This window comes from Stenella coeruleoalba (assembly GCF_951394435.1).
Source record: "Stenella coeruleoalba genome assembly, chromosome: 16".
NCBI classification, from domain to species: domain Eukaryota; kingdom Metazoa; phylum Chordata; class Mammalia; order Artiodactyla; family Delphinidae; genus Stenella; species Stenella coeruleoalba.
The window spans coordinates 34,818,913-34,841,014 of NC_137162.1; the positions used below are offsets into that span (position 1 = coordinate 34,818,913).

The following is a 22,102-nucleotide window of genomic DNA, read 5'->3' on the forward strand; positions in this document are numbered from 1 at the left end:
AATTCATATATATGCACACATTACTTATATTTATATAAAAGATATATACATATATATACACACACATATATACTTCTGTTCTACTTAGGCTTATTTAACAATTCTATGAGCTATGTATTATTATTTTCTTTATTTTACAGACAGGTAAACTGAGGTCAAGAGATGTTAAGTAATTTGTCCAAAGTCACATAGTCATTGACAGATCTGGGATTCAAACTGAAGCAATGTAGCTCATAACCGTTAAAGGATCAATGTCCAGAATAAAGAAATAACTCCTGAAAATCAATGAGGAAAAGAATAGAAGTTAGGCAAAAAATATTGAACTGGCCATCCACAGAAGACATCTGAATGGCCTGTAAACATACAAAAATGTGCAACATCATCAATTTTGGAAAGACAAATTAAAACACATTGGTCAGATTAGCAAAAAAAAAAATCTACTAAAACCTGGTGTTGGGAGAACGTGGAGAATTACAACGCCTATAATGTGGAAATTCATGCTGGAAGCACTACTCTGGAGAGCAGCTGGATGATACCTGGTAGAGCTGAAGATATGCAGCCTGTGATCCCGCCACTCCACACCTGGGCTGCAACCTTGGGGGACTGTGCATGCATACTTAGTATAGGCAAGGTGCTCATCACAGCCTGGGCCACACTGGAGAAAACATGGAAACATTAGTTCTTAGGAGGATGGATCAACAAACTGTGGTATATTCATTTAACAGGATTCTATTCTGCATTAAAATGGGTGAATTAATGTATAATCAGGGATAAATCTAGAAAAGACAATACTGAGTATAAAAAGTTGTGTGAAGATAGGGAGAGTATGATATATGGTATATGCAACTATAACAATACTATATAGTTGACCCTTGAACAACATGGGTTTGAACTGTGAGGGTCCACTTATACACGGATTTTTTCAACAGTAAATACTACAGCACTACATGACCTGCAGTTGGTTGAATCTGAGGATGGCAAATTGTGGATACAGAGGAACCACGTAAGTTATATGCAGATTTTGGATTTTTTCACTGCACGATGGTCGTGACCCCAACCCCTGCATTGCTCAAGGGTCAACTGTGTTTAGAGAGACACATGTATAGTACAAATGTAAGACAGTGTGGGAAGGATTCACACCAACTGCAGCTTAATGGGGAAAAGAGTGAGTATGTTGGGTTTGGAGAGGAGCACAAAAAGGGGCTGCCACTGCATCTTTAATTTTTAATTTTTTAAAAAAAATCTGGCAGAATGTTAACATTTGTTAGATCTGAGTGTGGGGACGTGATGTTTTATTAAGTTAATCTCTGAAATTTTTCTCTATATTTGAAATGTGTCATTAAAAATAAACTACTCAAAACTAACACAACATTGTAAAGCAATTATTCTCAAAGATGCTAAAAAAAAAACTGCTCATTTAGTTTTGAATTTTAAAATGACATCTTGTTACACATCTGCAAAACAGTATTAAAAGCCCTTGCCTACTGAGACATCTATAAGGATAAATCCTAAAGCATTGTTTCTAGAATAAGAATATTCTCCTAACACAATTTTAATGCCTCAGAAACACTTTGTGTTCTTTCATCTGCGGTCACACCTGATGTCTGAGAGTCAAAAACCTCCAGAAGGCTTCAGAAGCAGTGGTTGTAAGATGTAATCCCATTGGTACCACGGTTCCTCTGGCATCACATTATCTGGTTTACTATATGCCAGGCACTGTGTAAGTGCTTTACACATCTTAATTCATTTATTCTTCCCTAGAACCCTATCAGAGAGATAGATAGGTTTATTATTTCCATTTTATAAATTATTTTCACTTGATAATTGAGGCATGGGCAGATTAAGTCACCTGCCCAAGGAAACACAACTATTGAACAGTAAACTCAAACCCAGGTAGTCTGGCTCCAAAGCACAGTTCTTAACCACTCACTGGACTAAAGGCTGTGTGTGGTCTGGGTGAATTGATCTTGTAGCCTCCCCTGTGAAAACTCTCCTTAGTCTTCCACCCAGCTACCTTCTTCTTCCATCCATCACCCATGACATTCTCTCCTACTTTCTCATAATCTCCTCTCTTCTTCCATTAAGCATAGAAAATGCGGGAAAAAAGGGCCAAATTAATGGATTTGGAGGGGAATACTTAAGATCTGAAGTTGTCTATCGGTGGCCAATGAAATGTCATACTTAGTTCATTTCTAGGTGGCCTTGATGGTGGTATAACGTTCATTTGGTGGAATATCTGTGATCATGCAGCCATTGGCTACACATTGTTTTGTACTGAAAAATAATGCTAGAAGTTAGTTACATTTGGTGTCAACAACACATATCTTTTGAAGGTGTATGTATTAGCAATTTTCCTCAGCACCAGTTTAAGAGACAGTGTAACAAAGAGAGTAGTTTGCATTTATATTTTAAACTTGTGGTTTTAATTCATTGCCTAATGTTCAAAAAATGAACTGAAGCCTGGCTGATTATATAACTTTAATATCTGAAAAAAATTTATCCAGAAATTAACAATGTAATACAATACACATTTGTACAAAAAAGAGGGACTGTTAAAACTTCTGATCATACAGACAAAAATATGATTAATTAAGGAAAGATTAAAAAAGGACAGGACATTTTGTAAATACTGATAAATACTGTGCAATGCTTTAATTTACTGTGGCAGATACAAAAATCAAGAATTCATTAACAGATTATATATAAAAAAAAGCAACTATATGAATTTTCTAGCTGTTTAAATTAACGAAATGTAACAGTAGTGGCTCTTTTAAAAAATGAGGTATTAATTACACTGTAAACCAAAACCAGAGCATAAATAAATAAAGGCAATGTGCAATTTAGTGATAAATGATTATAAATTTCAACAACAGACAACAAAAATTCTCCAGTTATTTATGGACTCTGTCATTTAAAAATTTGGCTTGTGTACTTCTTATTTAAAAATGACATAGCTATTGATATACAAAGCACATCATTAAACATGCAGACCAAACCAACACAATTTTTCCGTCTCTACCAAATAAAAACTTTGTTTACATTTTATTTAAAACACTTAAATCTGGTTTCTTACACATGATTCTTTTGTGCTTATTAGTTAGTAGTAACCTATGTTAAAATCTTACTTTCTAGTTCAAGCAGTATAAGAGAGAAGCAGTTTTATTTGCATATGGATTAAAAACAGAGCAAACGAAACAAAACCAACATGCCTTTAAATCTTAGGTGTTCCAAAAATTGTAAGAAAAATCCTTTAAATAGTATGTCCAAGTGGAAAAGCGGAGTCACTTCTGTCTCAAGAGAACAGTAAACTAACTAACTCCTTTTCCTCTAAGATTCACAAGTTGGCTTCAGAAAAAAAGCAGAACAAGCTGATTAGTTCCTCCACCCTAAAAGAATTCTGCTGGTGGGGTGTAGGAAGCATAGTAATAAGATAGTAGTGTAACTCAGAAAAAATTTTGGGAAAGTATTATTTGCATGTGAACCATGTGCTGGTACTAAGTGCTGGCTTCATTATTATTGCAAATATATATTCAGAGTTTTCTGAAGGAAAGCTATCAAAGTATAATAGAGAATTCTTGATTTGGAAATATCTATAACATGCTAATAAAACTGCTTCATTTGCTGTAAATTAAAAAGAAAACCATTTACTCTCTGACTTAAAAAATGCAGTTTCCTTTTACATGCTACTTTATTAAGAAACTCCAAAAAGGGTACTTTTGAATTTGCTATATTCAGAATCCAGTGGAAAACAAACATTTCGGCCAAAATGTTGAACTTTATTTTTACACCAAGCTACGTCATTTGGACACAAATATTATTGTATTCACTTTTGTCAAATATCTTATCCTACGTTTTTCCAAAAATTAGTGTTTCAGTACAACTGGTGATCAAAAAATATTAGAAATAAGTCTTGTACATCAATCAAAGTATATATAAAAACAGTTCTCTTTTTTTGTGCTTGTGATTGACTTAATTTATCAGTGATTAGTCAGTTCTACTTCCTTTCTATATAATATTCTGACCCTTAAGAAGAAATGATTATACAAATATTACAGAGTGCTCCAAGTAACTAGCTTACTGCGCATATGCATGCAGACTAACAATATGTAAAAGAATATAACCTTGAATCCAATTAGTCTGAAAATAGTTACACTCTTGTACAATCATCTTTATTGATTTGTAAAAGCTGTATACACATCTAAAACCCTGAATTTACTTTGTAAAAATAAATCTTTAGCAATAAATGGCACTATCAAAATCCCATTATTCTCAGGCTATTATGTAGTTATTTACACGCTTTTCAGCAATGGTTGAAAAGAATCTTAGAGGACCAAAGCCAGTATATCAAAAAACCCTGTAAATTGCATTTGCAATTATACTGTTGTTTAACCGCTATATGAAAATATGGCTACATGCCTTACATTAATGATGATGTAGCTATCTGTGTTGCTACCGTGTGCTAGCAGCGCACAAGGTGCCGCTGGGCTCCACTCTGTCATCTGTGCATTCTTTACGGCACGATGCTTTCCCAGTGGAACACCTGTGACAACTACTTATGGAGAATGATAAAGTGCTATAAAAAAGAGGGACTGGACCCACACCTGTCTCTGCCATCTGGTCTTTTTCTCACTCAAGCAGTGTTGTGTTTTTAGAAAACCATGCCTCTACTGAACATACTTCATATTTGATTTAAAAAAAATCAGTATTTTAAAGTTGGTGAGCTTTGTCAAGGTGTTTTGAGACAGAAACATGAAAAGGTTAAAGGCACAGTAAGAGGGAAGTGAATGCTACATATAAAATATATTTCAAGTCTTCTAGGTTACTCAAGTCCAAAACCTTCTGAATTTGAAATTCCAATAATCAGTTTCTGTTTCAGGTCCTTTTTGCTCTTGTAGGGGGGAAGGCAAAGTTGATTGAAGCAGGTGTGGGCCACAGGCAACCTAGAGAAAAAAATTTTTTTTAAAGATACCAAGTCCTAAAACAAACACAGAATGACTGGTAAGCAACTTTCAAAGTACCTGGATACACACATTCAAATCTATTTTACTATAATGAGATGACGCATCCACTCCTTTACTGAACAAATACTTTTGGAGTACCTGCTATGTATTAGGCACCATTCTAGACACTGGGGCTGGGTTTACCAACAAGACAACGTCCCTGCTCTCACATAACTTATATTCTAGAGGCATTATTTTTGGAGTCAGACAAATCTGAATTTGAATACCATCTCCTGCACTTTCTGGCTGTGAGACCTTGTTCAAGCGGCTTCATGTCTCCAAATCTCAGTTGCCTCATCACCATCATAAGGCAAACTATTTGAATGGGTGGGAAGATGAAAAGAGCCATCTACATAAAACACATAATGTAACTGTTACTACTTTTTTAGTCTTGACTGTCAAAAAATAATAAAAAGAACATTTCTGGGACACTTGATACCCATGCTTCTCATGTTGCTGCCCTCAAGGTACAAGCAACATTTATCCTCTGAATCTTTTTGTTCAGCTCTCCCAACCCTCTACCCGATGACACTGTTATCTTTATTCAAAATTCCTACAGATTTCTTAGACCCTTTCCCTCAGTCTTTAGGAACTCCACAGCATCAGAACAGCTGTCGGTGGTGGCGGTGAGAAAGGAAAGGACAGATTTCAGTTCTAATTTATGAAAGGAAGGACTGACAAAGCTCAGGGAATATATGGGGCAGGAGAAAAAAATGATTATAATCAAAGTAGTGTCTACTCAAATTAGCTTTAGAAATTACAAGGAGATTGGGAAAAGAAGTAAGTAGATTAGCATTAACCCATCAACACTATAGAAAATAATTTAAAGCCATCATCGGCATCACTTTCATATGCAAAGAGCACTAGATAAAGAAAAAAAGACTAGCACTAGCGGTATTCCAGCACAAGAACTAATTATAACAGCCAAAAACTCACCTTAGTATTTTAAATAAAAAACACCTTTAAGTAAAAATGAAGGTTAGATAATTTAAGTAAAAATGAAGGTTAGATAATCTATGAAAAGCAAGCTAGATTCTGGAAGCAACTACAAAGCAGTTGACTTATCAAAGTAAAAAGTTGATGCACAGGAATTATTATCAGTTCGTACTGGTAGTTCTCAAAATTCATACAGAACCTTAAGCCATAGTCTCTCTTATTTCAAAGCCATGCTTACTCCCAAGAGTTTTCTATGAAAACCACTTCAGAATCAAAGAATCCTCTAATTCCAAACATATTATTATTAGCCAAACCTACAGATTAAAAAAATTACAATTTGGAAATTTACCAGTTAGTAGAAGTTTCATTCTTTGAGATTTTAAAGTTCAAATCAGCCATTCCTCCTACAGGTACTCTGTCACTTCCTGTGGTAAAATGTAGCAACTTTTTTTGAAGATCAAGAGGAAATCCAAGCACAACATCCCAAAAGTATCTAGAGAACACCAAAGGATATTTATATAAAATGTCTTGACAAAAATCCTGCAGATCAGAATAAAGTAATATAAAGTAAGCTCTAGGGAAACAACTTCCCTTAAAGGTACATAATACCCTTAATGTGAAATTGAGGAATGACAGGCTTCTGATATAAATTAGATTTTTGACTAACATCATTATAAAAATAGTCCAACAGTAGAGAGTACAAAAGCCATTTTTCTCCTATATAATTTTCCTTATTTTTCAACACAGTGCTATTAAAAGGCTATTTATAAGCATGGCATCCCTGCAATTCTAGAACCAAAGTAATTAAAAAAAAAAAAGTCAAATCTCTATGCTTTTGTAGAAACTTACTTATATTACTTTCTCCTAAGGGGACTGCTAAGTGATTTCATATTTAATATTCTCACATTATTTTCAAGAGATAAAATAAAGCAGTGTGGGCTGTACAGTATTTCAGCTGACTTAACTTGATTCAAAGATTGTAAGTTATGCAAATAAACGAACCACACTCTCTTTCATTCTCTCTTCAGCACCCTCACTCTCAGAAGTAAAAAAACCTCACCGTATAGTCAGGTCGGTTTTCGCATAGCCATCATACTGAGTACTTCTCTGCAGGGCGTGCATATCCAGTTCAGGACTTCCACACACCAGAATTTCAACCTCTTCTGGACGAAGCAGCTGTCAATAATTATTTATCAAAAATGATAAGAGAAAGTGATGATTAAAAAAAGTGAAATTGGAACTATTTTCACTGAACCAAATAACAAAAATCATGACGTTCTTATAGTAAATCAAACCACTTTTGCTAAAGAAAAATCTCCATTTATATTTTTCCTACTAAGGTAAGGTATTTTTGCTTCTGAAAGTTTATAAATCTCGTCAAACTGTTAGGTTCCCCCTTTTGCAAATAATAGCAATTAGCAGTTTGCTAGAAAAACAAGCAGATGACTAAGCATAAGTCCAAATTACAACTCTTCCCTGAAACCCAGCCTGAAACTCTTTCAGCTATCAATACTCTAGCATCTATTGACATGCCTGGTTCCAACATCCATAAAGCCTCCTGTGTACACTGTAGAGTTTGAGTAGTAGGTTAGTCTGTCTTGTGTTGTTCACTTGTTTTTTTTTTTCACTTACATAGGTTGTCTCCCACCTAAAGAGATTACAATTTAAAAACAGAGACCTGCTATGCTATTTATTTATTTTCCCTCCCTCCACCCCCATAACTATAGTGCGTCACAGACAAAACTCAATTCGAAATCAACAGGTGCTCCATTTCCAAAGGTACTTTCAATAAACATGTGACAAAGATCACTCTAAAACAAGCTCTCTCCTATGCAAAATAATTCACATTGAAGACCTTGCTCCCAACCCCGCTTATAAAACTGCATGGAGGTGCAAATGGCTTGATGGAGTGTGCCCAGGGGAGCAGCGGTGAAGAGAAACTACGCTTTTATCTTATGACATTTCCGACATAGTGTTCTCAACAGCAACTGACCCATACTCACAAGGCTAAGAAAAAGTCAAACCAACTGGAGTCCACCATGACTCTGGTGACAAACTACATCCTGTGGGTAAAAGGCAACTCAAGAGTTGCTGGGGGGACCCCTGAAGAGGCAGGAAGCAGTTATAAACCTGTTCCTTAAACAGTAAGAAGGTGTGCCTTTTGCCCTGGAGCTTATTGTTGACTAGTTTCTGTGCTTTGCCCCGCAGTATTAAAGACCTGGAGCCCTTGGGATCTCTTCATCCACTCTGCTTGCGGAAATTTTTTAAAGCCTTAAAAGCCATAGTATAAGACATAGTGTAAGGTGGAGTGGGGTGGGGAGGGAATGGAGTTGACGGGTCTTTTTTCCCTTTAGAAAATTAAGGCTGAAATGAGAGAACTATTTTTATTTCTAGCTCTGACTTTAAAAATTAGAAAACTGACTAGGGACTCTGTTGCGAAGTGCCTGGCGCGAGTCCTCCCCACGCGGCACTCTATGAGCAAGTGAAACAAGACTAAGCACAAAGGAAAAGAAAAGAAGAAAAGAGTCTTCACAGGCTGGTAGCCGAAGAGGAAGCCAGAGAGTTTCCAAGTACATGTTGCTGCGGCTTTGAAATGGAGGGGAGCATGTGAGAGAATCGGAGAGAGCTGGGAGTCACCCCATCCAAGTCTTCAAGGAAATGGGAATCTTAGTCCACAACCACAAGGGACTGAATTCTGCCATCAATCTAAATGAGCTTGGAGGTTTGTATCCAGGCTGTGAGGGGAGAGGACAATACAAGTTGATGATCAATGATTTGTCTATAGACTTCAAGCCATATCTGTGGAACTCTTTATATATATATATATACACACACACATATATATATATATATTTTTTTTGGCGGTACACGGGCCTCTCACTGTTGTGGCCTCTCCCGTTGTGGAGCACAGGCTCCAGACGCGCAGGCTCAGCGGCCATGGCTCATGGGCCCAGCCGCTCCGCGGCATGTGGGATCTTCCTGGACCGGGGCACGAACCCGCGTCCCATGCATTGGCAGGTGGACTCTCAACCACTGCGCAACCAGGGAAGCCCTGTGGAACTCTTTATAACCATGCGGCTGACAGGGTCTTGGTGCTCCGGTCGGGTATCAGGTCTGAGTCTCTGAGGTGGGAGAGCTGAGCTCAGGACACTGGTCCACCAGAGACCTCCCGGCTCCACGTAATATCAAATGGCAAAAGCTCTCCCAGAGATCTCCATCTCAACACTAAGACCCAGCTCCACTCAACGACCAGCAAGCTACAGTGCTGGACACCCTATGCCAAACAACTAGCAAGACAGGAACCCAACCCCACCCATTAGCAGAGAGGCTGCCTAAAATCATAATAAAGTCACGGACACCCCAAAACACACCACCGGACGTGGTCCTGCCCACCAGAAAGAAGATCCAGCCTCATCCACCAGAACACAGGCACCAGTTCCCTCCACCAGGAAGCCTACACAACCCACTGAACCAACTTCAGCCACTGGGGGCAGACACCAAAAACAATGGGAACTACGAATGTGCAGCCTGAGAAAAGGAGACGCCAAACACAGGAAGTTAAGCAAAATGAGAAGACAGAGAAATACACAGCAGATGAAGGAGCAAGTTAAAAACCCACCAGAAGAGGGTTTAAATGAAGAGGAAATAGGCAGTCTACCTGAAAAAGAATTCAGAGTAATGATAGTAAAGATGATCCAAAATCTTGGAAACAGAATGGAGAAAATACAAGAAATGTTTAACAAGGACCTAGAAGAACTAAAAAGCAAACAAACAATGATGAACAACACAATAAATGAAATTACAAATTCTCTAGAAGGAAGCAACAGGAGAATAACTGAGGCAGAAGAATGGATAAGTGACCTGGAAGATAAAATAGTGGAAATAACTACTGCAGAGCAGAATAAAGAAAAAAGAATGAAAAGAATTGAGGACAGTCTCAGAGACCTCTGGGACAACATTAAATGCACCAACATTTGAATTACAGGGGCCCCAGAAGAAGAAGAGAAAAAGAAAGGATCTGAGAAACTATTTGAAGAGATTATAGTTGAAAACTTCCCTAACACAGGAAAGGAAATAGTCAATCAAGTCCAGGAAGTGCAGAGAGTCCCATACAGGATAAATCCAAGGAGAAACAGGCCAAGACACATATTAATCAAACTAACAAAAATTAAATACAAAGAAAAAATATTAAAAGAAGCAAGGGAAAAGCAACAAATAACATACAAGGGAATCCCAATAAGGTTAAGAGCTGATCTTTCAGCAGAAACTCTGCAAGCCAAAAGGGAGTGGCAGGACATATTTAAAGTGATGAAAGGGAAAAACCTACAACCAAGATTACTCTACCCAGCAAGGATCTCATTCAGATTTGACAGAGCAATTAAAAGCTTTACAGACAAGCAAAAGCTAAGAGAATTCAGCACCACCAAACCAGCTCAACAACAAATGATAAAGGAACTTCTCCAAGTGGGAAACACAAGAGAAGGAAAAGACCTACAATAACAAACCCAAAACAAATAAGAAAATGGGAATAGGAACATACATATCGATAATTACCTTAAATGTAAATGGATTAAATGCTCCAACCAAAAGACACAGACTGGTTGAATGGATACAAAAACAAGACCTGTATATATGCTGTCTACAAGAGACCCACTTCAGACCTAGAGACACATACAGACTGAAAGTGAGGGGCTGGAAAAAGATATTCCAGGCAAATGGAAATCACATATAAGCTGGAGTAGCAGTTTTCATATCAGACAAAATAGACATTAAAATAAAGACTATTACAAGAGACAAAGAAGGACACTACATAACGATCAAGGGATGAATCCAAGGAGAAGATATAACACTTGTAAATATCTATGCACCCAACATAGGAGCACCTCAATACATAAGGCAAATGTTAACAGCCATAAAAGGGAAATCGACAGTAACACAATAATAGTAGGGAACTTTAACACCCCACTTTCACAATGGACAGATCATCCGAAATGAAAATAGATAAGGAAACACAAGCTTTAAATGATACATTAAACAAGATGGACTTAATTGATATAGTACATTCCATCCAAAAACAACAGAATACACTTTCTTCTCAAGTGCTCATGGAACATTCTCCAGGATAGATCATATATTGGGCCACAAATCAAGCTTTGGTAAATTTAAGAAAATTGAAATCGTTTCAAGTATCTTTTCCGACCACAATGCTATCTATATCAATTACAGGAAAAAACTGTAAAAAATACAAACAGATGGACGCTAAACAATACACTACTAAACAACCAAGAGATCACTGAAGAAATCAAGGAGGAAATATAAAAATACCTAGAACCAAATGACAATGAAAACACGATGACCCAAAACATATGGGATGCAGCAAAAGCAGTTCTAAGAGGGAAGTTTATAGCAATACAATCCTACGTCAAGAAACAAGAAACATCTCAAATAAACAACCTAACCTTACACCAAAGCAATTAGAGAAAGAAGAACAAAAAAACCCCAAAGTTAGCAGAAGGAAAGAAATCATAAAGATCAGATCAGAAATAAATGAAAAAGAAATGAAGGAAATGATAGCAAAGATCAATAAAACTAAAAGCTGGTTCTTTGAGAAGATAAACAAAATTGATAAACCATTAGCCAGACTCATCAAGAAAAAAGGGGAGAAGACTCAAATCAATAGAATTAGAAATGAAAAAGAAGAAGTAACAACTGACACTGCAGAAGTAAAAGGATCATGAGAGATTACTACAAGCAACTATATGCCAATAAAATGGACAACCTGGAAGAAATGGACAAATTCTTAGAAAAGCACAACCTTCCGAGACTGAACGAGGAAGGAATAGAAAATATAAACAGACCAATCACAAGCAGTGAAATTGAAACTGTGATTAAAAATCTTCCAACAAAGAAAAGCCCAGGACCAGATGGCTTCACAGGCGAATTCTATCAAACATTTAGAGAAGAGCTAACACCTATCCCTCTCAAACTCTTCCATAATACGGCAGATGGAGGAACACTCCCAAACTCATACTATGAGGCCACCAACACCCTGATACCAAAACTAAACAAAGATATCACAAAAAAAGAAAACTACAGGCCAATATCACTGATGAACATAGATGCAAAAATCCTCAACAAAATACTAGCAAACAGAATCCAACAGCACATTGATAGGATCATACATCATGATCAAGTGGTGTTTATTCCAGGAATGCAAGGATTCCTCAATATATGCAAATCAATCAATGTGATAAACCGTATTAACAAACTGAAGGACAAAACCCATATGATCATCTCAATAGATGCGGAAAAAGCTTTCAACAAAATTCAACACTTTTTTTTTTTTTACATTGCAAAATACTTCATGCATTGATTTATTTTAACAGCTTTATGGAGATATAATGCACATACTTTAGAAGACATCCATTAAGTGTACATTTTAATGGTTTCAGTATATTTGCAGATACACACAATTATCACCACAATTTGTGACGATTTTTGTGACTTGAAAAAGAAACTCCTCTGCCCTTTAGCTATCATTGCTAATCTTCTTATCCTCCTCCAATGCCCCAGCCTAGAAAACCACTACTCTACTTTCTATTTCCATATTCTGCTCTTTCATATTAAAAGAATTATACATGGCCTCTTGAAGGGCTTCATTCACTCAGCACAATTTCTTCAAGAGACAACTATGTGTGAATATTTCCTTTGTTTTATGTCAGAATAATATTCTACTGATTGGATAAAACATGTTGTTTATCTATTCACCTGTTAATGGACATTTGGATGTTTCTCCCTTTTGCTTACTATGAATCACATTATTATAAAATTTATATATAAGTTTTGATCAAACATGTGTTTTCATTTTCTTGAGCGTGTACCTAGGTGGGATTGATGGGTCCTATGATAATTCTAGGTTTAATATTTGAGGATCTCCCAGAGCTTTATCCAGAGCAGCTTTGCCATTTTATCTTCATTCCACCCCATATGAGAGATCAAATTTCTCCGTGTAGCCTCAATAAAACTTATTGCCTCACTTTTTGATTTTAGCCATCCTAATTGTTGTCAAGTGGAATCTCACTGTGGTTTTGATTTCCATCTCCTTGGTGACTAATGATATCCAGAATCTTTTCATATGCCCTTGAACATTTGTGTATTTTACTTGGAAAAATGTGTATTCAGATCCTTTGTCATATTTAAATCGACATCTCTTTATGATAAAAACCCTCCAGAAAGTAGGCATAGAGGGAACTTACCTCAACATACTAAAGGCCATATATGACAAACCCACAGCCAACATTGTTCTCAACGGTGAAAAACTGAAACCATTTCCACTAAGATCAGGAACAAGACAAGGTTGCCCACTCTCACCATTATTATTCAACATAGTTTTGGAAGTTTTAGCCACAGCAATCAGGGAAGAAAAAGAAATAAAAGGAACCCAAATCGGAAAAGAAGATGTAAAACTGTCACTGTTTGCAGATGACATGATACTATACATAGAGAATCCTAAAGATGCTACCAGAAAACTACTAGAGCTAATCAATCAATTTGGTAAAGTAGCAGGATACAAAATTAATGCACAGAAGTCTCTTGCATTCCTATACACTAATGATGAAAAAGTCTGAAAGAGAAATTAAGGAAACACTCCCATTTACCATTGCAACAAAAGAATAAAATACCTAGGAATAAACCTACCTAAGGACACAAAAGACCTGTATGCAGAAAACTATAAGACACTGATGAAAGAAATTAAAGATGATACAAACAGATGGAGAGATGGAGAGATGTTCCTCCATGTTCTTGGATTGGAAGAATCAACATTGTGAAAATGACTATACTCCCCAAAGCAATCTACAGATTCAGTGGAATCCCTAACAAACTACCAATGGCATTTTTTCACAGAACTAGAACAAAAAATTTCACAGTTTGTATGGAAACACAGAAGACCCCGAATAGCCAAAGTAATCTTGAGAAAGAAAAATGGAACTGGAGGAATCAGGCTCCCTGACTTCAGACTATACTACAAAGCTACAGTAATCAAGACAGTATGGTACTGGCACAAAAACAGAAACATAGATCAATGGACCAGGATAGAAAGACCAGAGATACACCCACACACATATGGTTGCCTTAGCTTTGATAAAGGAGGAAAGAATATATCATGGAGAAAAGACAGCCTCTTCAATAAGTCGTGCTGGGAAAACTGGACAGCTACATGTAAAAGAATGAAATTAGAACACTACCTAACACCATACACAAAAATAAACTCAAAATGGATTAAAGGACTTCCCTGGTGGTGCAGTGGTTGAGAGTCCGCCTGCCAATGCAGGGGACACGGGTTTGTGCCCCAGTCTGGGAAGATCCCACATGCTGCGGAGCGGCTGGGCCCGTGAGCCATGGCCGCTGAGCCTGCGCGTCTGGAGCCTGTGCTCCGCAACGGGAGAGGCCACAACAGTGAGAGGCCCACGTACCGCAAAAAAAAAAAAAAAAAAAAAAAAGGATTAAAGACATAAATGTAAGGCCAGAAACTATCAAACTCTTAGAGGAAAACACAGACAGAACACTCTATGACATAAATCACAGCAAGATCCTTTTTGAGCCACCTCCTACAGGAATGGAAATAAAAACAAAAATAAACAATTGGGACCTAATGAAACTTAAAAGCTTTTGCACAGCAAAGGAAACCATAAACAAGACCAAAAGACAACCCTCAGAATGGGAGAAAATATTTGCAAATGAAGCAACTGACAAAGGATTAATCTCCAAAATATACAAGCAGCTCATGCAGCTCAATACCAAAAAAACAAACAACCCAATCCAAAAATGGGCAGAAGACCTAAATAGACATTTCTCCCAAGAAGATATACAGATTGCCAACAAACACATGAAAGGATGCTGAACATCACTAAGCATTAGAGAAATGCAAATCGAAACTACAGTGAAGTATCACCTCACACCAGTCAGAATGGCCATCATCAAAACATCTACAAACAATAAATGCTGGTGAGGGTGTGGAGAAAAGGGAACCCTCTTGCACTGTTGGTGTGAATGTAAATTGATACAGCCACTATGGAGAACAGTATGGAGGTTCCTTAAAAAACTAAAAATAGAACTACCATATGACCCAGGAATCCCACTACTGGGCATATATCCTGAGAAAACTGTAATTCAAAAAGAGTCATTTACCACAATGTTCATTGCAGCTCTATTTACAATAGCCTGGACATGGAAGCAACCTAAGTGTCCATCGACAGATGAATGGATAAAGAAGATGTGGCACATATATACAATGGAATGTTACTCAGCCATAAAAAGAAACAAAATTGTTATTTGTAGTGAGGGGGATGGACCTAGAGTCTGTCATACAGAGTGAAGTAAGTCAGAAAGAGAAAAACAAATACCGTATGCTAACACATATATATATGGAATCTAAAAAAAGAAAAAAAAATGGTTCTGAAGAACCTAGAGGCAGGGCAGGAATAAAGACGCAGATGTAGAGAATGGACTCGAGGACGTGGGGAGGGGGAACGGTAAACTGGGACAAAGTGGGAGTGTGGCGTGGACATATATACACTACCAAACGTAAAATAGATAGCTAGTGGGAAGCAGCAGCATAGCACAGGATCAGCTCGTTGCTTTGTGACCACCTAGAGGGGTGGGATAGGGAGGGTGGGTGGGAGACGCAAGAGGGAGGAGATATGGGGATATATGTATATGTGTAGCTGATTCACTTTGTTATAAAGCAAAAACTAACACACCTTGTAAAGCAATTATACTCCAATAAAGACGTTAAAAAAAATCTTTATTATTTTCCTCAAGATAAAAAAAACCCTAAAAACCTTTTTTTTTTAAATTTTAAAAGCCTATCTACTAAAATATTTAAGGAATTATTTGTCAATATCATAGTATTACAAAACCTAACTGAAAGCATGAAGTTTTAAACTCACCATTAGGGCATTTGAAGCACACACACTATGAAATCCGTAATAAAATGCAGCAAACTGCTTATAGATGGATTTGTTGAGAAGAAAGTCAATATAAAGCTGTACATATTCTGGAAAACAATTTTATATCTGTTAAGTAGTAAAAGTAAATGGCAAATACTAATGCGCTTTAATTAATAAATCGTGTTTTAACTTACCTTTCCTATTTTGATTGGTAACTGCAATTTTATCACCACCTGGCTTTAAATTATAGGACTTAATTATTCCGAATTCTTCTTGAAACACCTGATGGGAGATTCCAACACAGTGTATTTATTGGTATGGCTGATATATTAACAGACTTCAGTGAACAGGTTTGTAAAATTTAAAAAGAAAACTTTTTCCCCCTCCTCTAAATATACAAACTACAGAATGGCTAGGCTTTTGTGATATTTGTATTAAGAATAGAGTCGTGGAAGCATTTTGGGGTAAAAAAGTAGGGACTTAACCCTCTTGAATACAGTTAAATACTTTACTGATGTTAACAAAATTTGCGCGGGCATTTAGGGAAGCACTCAGGTCTTTGGAGCCATGTGGATTCCTATAATTCCCACCTCCTGATTATTGTCAGGGGAGTGGAAGCGAGAGAGTTTTGGTCTGGTCGATTAGCTTCTGCTTCTAACTTCTTGCATTGAAGCGACAGAAGGGGCTTGTTAGAAGCTGAAAAGCTCTGAGAAAGTAACTGAGTCAAGGACATAGGCCAGGTGCCTGGCAGAGTGCCCTCACCCTTGCTGATGTTCTTTAAGCACTTTCCTTGACTGCTCACCTATATGTGTCTGCCTCTTTATCTCTACTTTATCAGGTTAAGATCCTTTAAGATACGGGGTGGTATGTACTGATCAGTCCTTGTTCATCTTTTCTAATGGTGGGTGTATGGTAACAAAGGGTATTTTTCACATATGAAATACCTGGTTAACGGAAAGCTATTTGCCCTTAAGGATACCTGAAATGTTGAATAGAAATCTTCTTCAACATTGCCTTCATATGACAGGAGTTCACTTAATCCATGGGCCAACTCCTATAAAGAGAAATCTGTTATCTGTGTTTTTAAATCAAATAGTACTACCCAAAATAGTTAAGCAGATCTACTACAGTTCAGTTACATGTGAGACAGAGTAGATAAACGCAGACTTTGAAATAATGATAATATTTGATATATTTTTTTCCAGGGCACAAAATGCTGGTTAATGATTTCTACCATGTAAAAGGCTTGGAAAAATTTATTGGAAAAGGTCACATAAAGGAACATACCCAATTATACCCACAGAGGAATAATTCTGGGGTCTATTCTTATTCAGTGAGCTAAGAGCACAGTTTCCATCATAATTCACTGCTATCTGTAACATCACTGTTTATGAATTTGCAGTATTTCTCACTTTCAGTTTATATTCTTAAAAAACTCTGTTAATGTTTTAGGATTCATCTTTTAAACATAAAAATACACAGTTCATACATGTTAAGTGGTTTTTACATTTCAGTTATGGTGCCTTCCTCTCCCAAGAACAACTTGAGAACACTGGAGGAAATATTTTCCTACATTGTAACTCATGATTTCCCTGAACAGAGATTGAAAAATAGAAAAACTAAGCCAGTATTTTTTAAAATTTCAGGTTTTATGAAAAAAAGTTTTAATTTATTTTAAATATTAGTAGAAAATATAAGGAACAGCATGATTAGAATGACCTTACACACTTTACATATTAAAATTTCCATTCCATTAAAATAAGAAAATTTTAAACAAATCTAGGCTGGCATAGGTTCCGATATGATTTTCATTATTTGTTTCAATTATTAATAAAATTATGGATGCTGAAAATTATAATTGGGAGATTTGCAGTTTTTTGAACAATTCAAGGGACTAGTAGATGAATCTAATGGAAAGTATTTACCATTTTCTTTCAAAGATTAAATTTTTAATGATAAAATACAAAGTCAATTAGGTAGTAAAATTATATACTCAGATCTGCTTTATTCAGGACTGTAGTGCCTTTTATTCCCAGCCTTTGTATTTTCAAAACCCAATTTCTGTTATTTGTTGTTTACCTGTTCTTAGACTCTTAACTGTAATACGTTATCTCTAAAATATTAATTACCCATATAGTTCAACACCTTTATAATTTTGTAAATGTAAAATTAAGAGTGTGTGAAGATACAGACTACTGGTTTTACACACTGTTTGAATACCCTGGTATTATTTAATAGAGCATATTTGAGAGTGACTTAAGCAAAAAGAAAAGAGCTATTGCAGTTCCTGATTCAAGGTTACACTTAGCCTCTCCTCCATTCTCAACTAAAAACCTCAAGGGTAATTTTCACAAGGCTGTGTGGGGAAGATTTGTTGCTGCTGCTGGACAGTTCTGATGCTTTGAGTCATGGATCCGTCTCTATAAAACCAATGGAGTTTTCATTAACATGGCCATCGAAAAGCACTGGCCTATTAACACTGTATTTATTGAAGGCTCCACCATTGAATATTTTGCTTACTTTCTGTATTTTTTGTCCTTATTCACAGATACTGTGTTTAAATTAAGAAATGTACCACTATAGGTTTCTCTTTGCTTTCCTGTTTACTCTTCTTAAAACACATAGTGTACAAATACAAATGGTAAACCAAGTACTGAATAAAAAAGCACTTAAAACTTTTTTATCGATATATTTTACCATATATGAAATGGGAATTAGGTGTTAATTTTTAATAGATGCCATTAATAAATCGATAATCCATTTTTAAATTAAAAAAAATTCCCCACATTCCACTATCCTAACATGGCTGTTTTCTTGCTTCCTTTCAATCTTTATTCATGCATGCATAGGGACTCAGTTTTTTCTACAGTTGATCTCATAGCGTATGCACAATCTTGATTCACTATTAAAGAGGCAATATAAGAACATGAAATTAACTCAGTATCACCTTCAGCTCCATAATATAAAACAACGTATTGGTATAGTCATTCATAAAATATCCATTATTATTAACTAAAAACACCTGGATCTAAATGAGTCAAATTCAAATAGCTTTAATCATAAAATTAGACAATTTATTGGTAAAAACCAATAATAAAATTAGGAAATTTATTGGTAAATGATCTAACAAAAACTGCATATATGGGACTAAAAAATCACAGAAATCTAAATGAGAAGGTAGCTCATCTGTTAGTGTGTGTATATATATATATATATATATATATATATATATATATATAATATATACTAACTAGTATATATATCAGTGTATAGATATAACAATAACTCCCACTGTTACACAAATAAGGAAATTAATTGAATCGTCCAGGGCTCATAGGTAGTGTGTGGCCAAAATACAAGACTATAAAGGGCAAACCTTTCAGTTTCTTAAGTAGTCTGCTCTATACCTTTTGCAATTTTTTCCAACTACTGAGTCTTATAAAAATACAGATTTAGGCTCTTAATCTGAAAGAATCCAAACCAATTTCCAAAAATGTATCTGATATCACATGAAGAATGGTTTTCTAATTAGTCACATGTTCTGGAGAGGTTTCTCAACTTTGATAGGAAGGTTCCAACCCTACACCAAACTCATTTGACCATCCAGACACAGAGATATTTAAACAGGCCCTTAATCCACATCCAGGTACTTACTAAGAATATTATGGGGAATTCTCTGCTGACCAATGGCTACCAAAACCCAGCTGTAAAAAAGCATTATTACTGTAGAGGATTTTCAGGATGATGTGTATACTATCCATTCTTCTACGTTTTTGCACTGGATTAAACTTGATGATTGGAAATCTAATTTCTGAATTGAGGAATGTTATCAGAGACAGGCCTGTGAAATTCATTAATTTTATTCAGGGATGGTGTTGCAGATGTTGTTAACGATATTGCATAGTGACACGTTAATAAGAATCCACAGTAGCGATCAGGTACTAAGTACTTTATTATCTCATGTAATCTTCCCAGTATGGAAGTTCTACTATCCCATTGTTCACATAAGGAAATTAGAGCTCAGAAACATAAACAACTTATCCACATTCACAGAGCTAATATGTGGCAGAGGCTGGATTCAAATCTCTGTCCCTGACTCACAGCCTGTTCTACTAATGTTAGAGGAACTTAGAAGTGCTGCAAAGCGGGTTATGTGTCTCTATAAGGAAGGAGAAAATTAGACAAAAAAGGAGATGGGTTACAAAGGTAGAGGGAAACCATATTTAAACATAAGAATAGCGTTAGGAGGAGAGAGACTGCAGTAGAAGAGAGATGATCTAGAATTACGGGATGAGATGCTAAACGACTTTATACTTACAGGCATAATTTGACACAGGTCATCAGTGGTAACACTGCAGATGCCTACTGGCATACTTTGGTCATTAGGAACGATGGGAGGGCTCAATAATTTCTTGTAGCAGCAGGGGGGGAAACGAATATCCAAAGTAATGCTGTTATAAACAGCTAGTCCCATAAGCTATGCATACTAAATGTTAAGCATTAACATAAAATCCATGACAACAAATGAGTTTTGAATTATGCATCAGTCTATTTCTTGCATACTTCTTTCAGATCTAACACTGACTTTCTAATTAATCCCACATACTTCCTCTTTCCTTTCATTTATTTTCCCTTTATTTTACATAATATATTGATAATTACCAAAAATCATGTAAAAAGGAGAGGATCAGGTGAGAGTATTTAATCATTTCCCTAGAAAAGTTTATCTAAGATCACAATAGATAGCAATTTCATACATTTCTATAAAGTATTTAACATATAAGAAAACTTTCTAAATTTAAACAAAGATGTAGGTGATTTCATAAGCAGCAGCAATTTATTCAGAACTCACTGCAGAACACCACCATTGATTTTGGTGATCATTTTGGCTATTTTAAAACTAAATACAGGGCTTCCCTGGTGGCGCAGTGGTTGAGAGTCCGCTTGCCGATGCAGGGGACACGAGTTCGTGTCCCAGTCCGAGAATATCCCACATGCCGCGGGGTGGCTGGGCCCGTGAGCCATGGCCGCTGAGCCTGCGCGTCCGGAGCCTGTGCTCCGCAACGTGAGAGGCCCGCGTACCGCAAGAAAAAAACAACCAAAAAAACCAAAAACCAAAACAAAAAAAACCCAACTAAATACAGGCTATGTAGAGAGAGCTGTATTGAGTAGTCCTATGGATACACACACACTGACATCTACATACATATGCACTACTGATATGTTAATAGGACAATTATTCTGCCACAGTAATACTTGAAAGACTTATTACTTGGAGTTTACTTAAAGTGTTAAAGTTAAAAAGCTACAGATGTTATATTTATAAACTTTGCCCGACTGCATTTTGTTTATCAGTTATACAGCAGAATGTAATTTATCCATTTTCTAAAAACGGTGTTTTAGATCAAATTTCATAATATTTCAACTGTCAAATAAACATTATAGTATCAAGTGCTTAAGGAAGTCAAATTTTATTGACTTAAAAGGAAATCTAAATATATGGGCTGGATAAATTATTGAAAACAATTTAAAAGATTAGAAGACAGCCAATAATTCAATTTGCTAAGGCAGAATGAAGGCCAATAATAATTTAAGGAACAGATATGTGATTTTACAGGTAACCATATCAACAGAGACTGAGCAATGTGTTCTAGGGTAAAGATACTGAAATTAAGTTCTAATGTATGCCTGTAATTGTGATAATAGCAATAACAGTAATAAGCATGATACTACTGTAGTTACCATTTATGATCATTTACTATAGTGACAAGTTCTAAGCATTTTTCATTAAAAATTACAAAAAAAAATTATAATCCTGAAGGAAGGTTTTTAACAGATGAGGAAGTAGGTTAATAGGATCTGCTTCAGGGCACTTCCATACCCAGAAGAATCATGCTGCATTTCGCACTAAATCAAGTTGCTCTGGTTGAAGCAGGGGTGGGGATGTTGGAATTCTGCTGGAGCCACTGAAGTGTCATGTGGTGCAAACAGAGCCGACTTTGAAAACTCTGCACTATATTATGTCGCCCCCTACCCTTAGTTCCAGTGCCCCTTTGGTAATTCTACTCCTAAAAAACTGTTAGATTATGGCTCTTCATACACTCTTCAAAACATTTTATAATTATTTCTATAGGTTTTACTATAACACTTCTTGTAAACTCCAAGGCCTTAATATTTAAAAATAATTATATTAGAAATACAATACTGTGAGAACTA

At 36.2% G+C, this 22,102-nt stretch overlaps 1 protein-coding gene across 2 annotated transcripts in view; it reads right to left on the reverse strand.

Moving 5' to 3' along the window:
- Positions 1-2,647: 2,647 nt before the first annotated feature.
- The window catches only part of HECTD2 (HECT domain E3 ubiquitin protein ligase 2), a 77,351-nt gene continuing 57,896 nt past the window's right edge, over positions 2,648-22,102 (reverse strand). For both annotated transcript variants that reach the window (XM_079900252.1, XM_079900251.1), the window contains exons 15-21: positions 20,205-20,363; positions 16,866-16,940; positions 16,081-16,168; positions 15,887-15,993; positions 6,997-7,112; positions 6,286-6,429; positions 2,648-4,940 (exon numbers count right to left, since the gene is read on the reverse strand). In XM_079900252.1, coding sequence (XP_079756378.1) covers positions 4,820-4,940; positions 6,286-6,429; positions 6,997-7,112; positions 15,887-15,993; positions 16,081-16,168; positions 16,866-16,940; positions 20,205-20,363 — 810 coding nt within the window. In that variant the 3' untranslated portion in view covers positions 2,648-4,819. The remainder of the gene's footprint in view (positions 4,941-6,285; positions 6,430-6,996; positions 7,113-15,886; positions 15,994-16,080; positions 16,169-16,865; positions 16,941-20,204; positions 20,364-22,102) is intronic.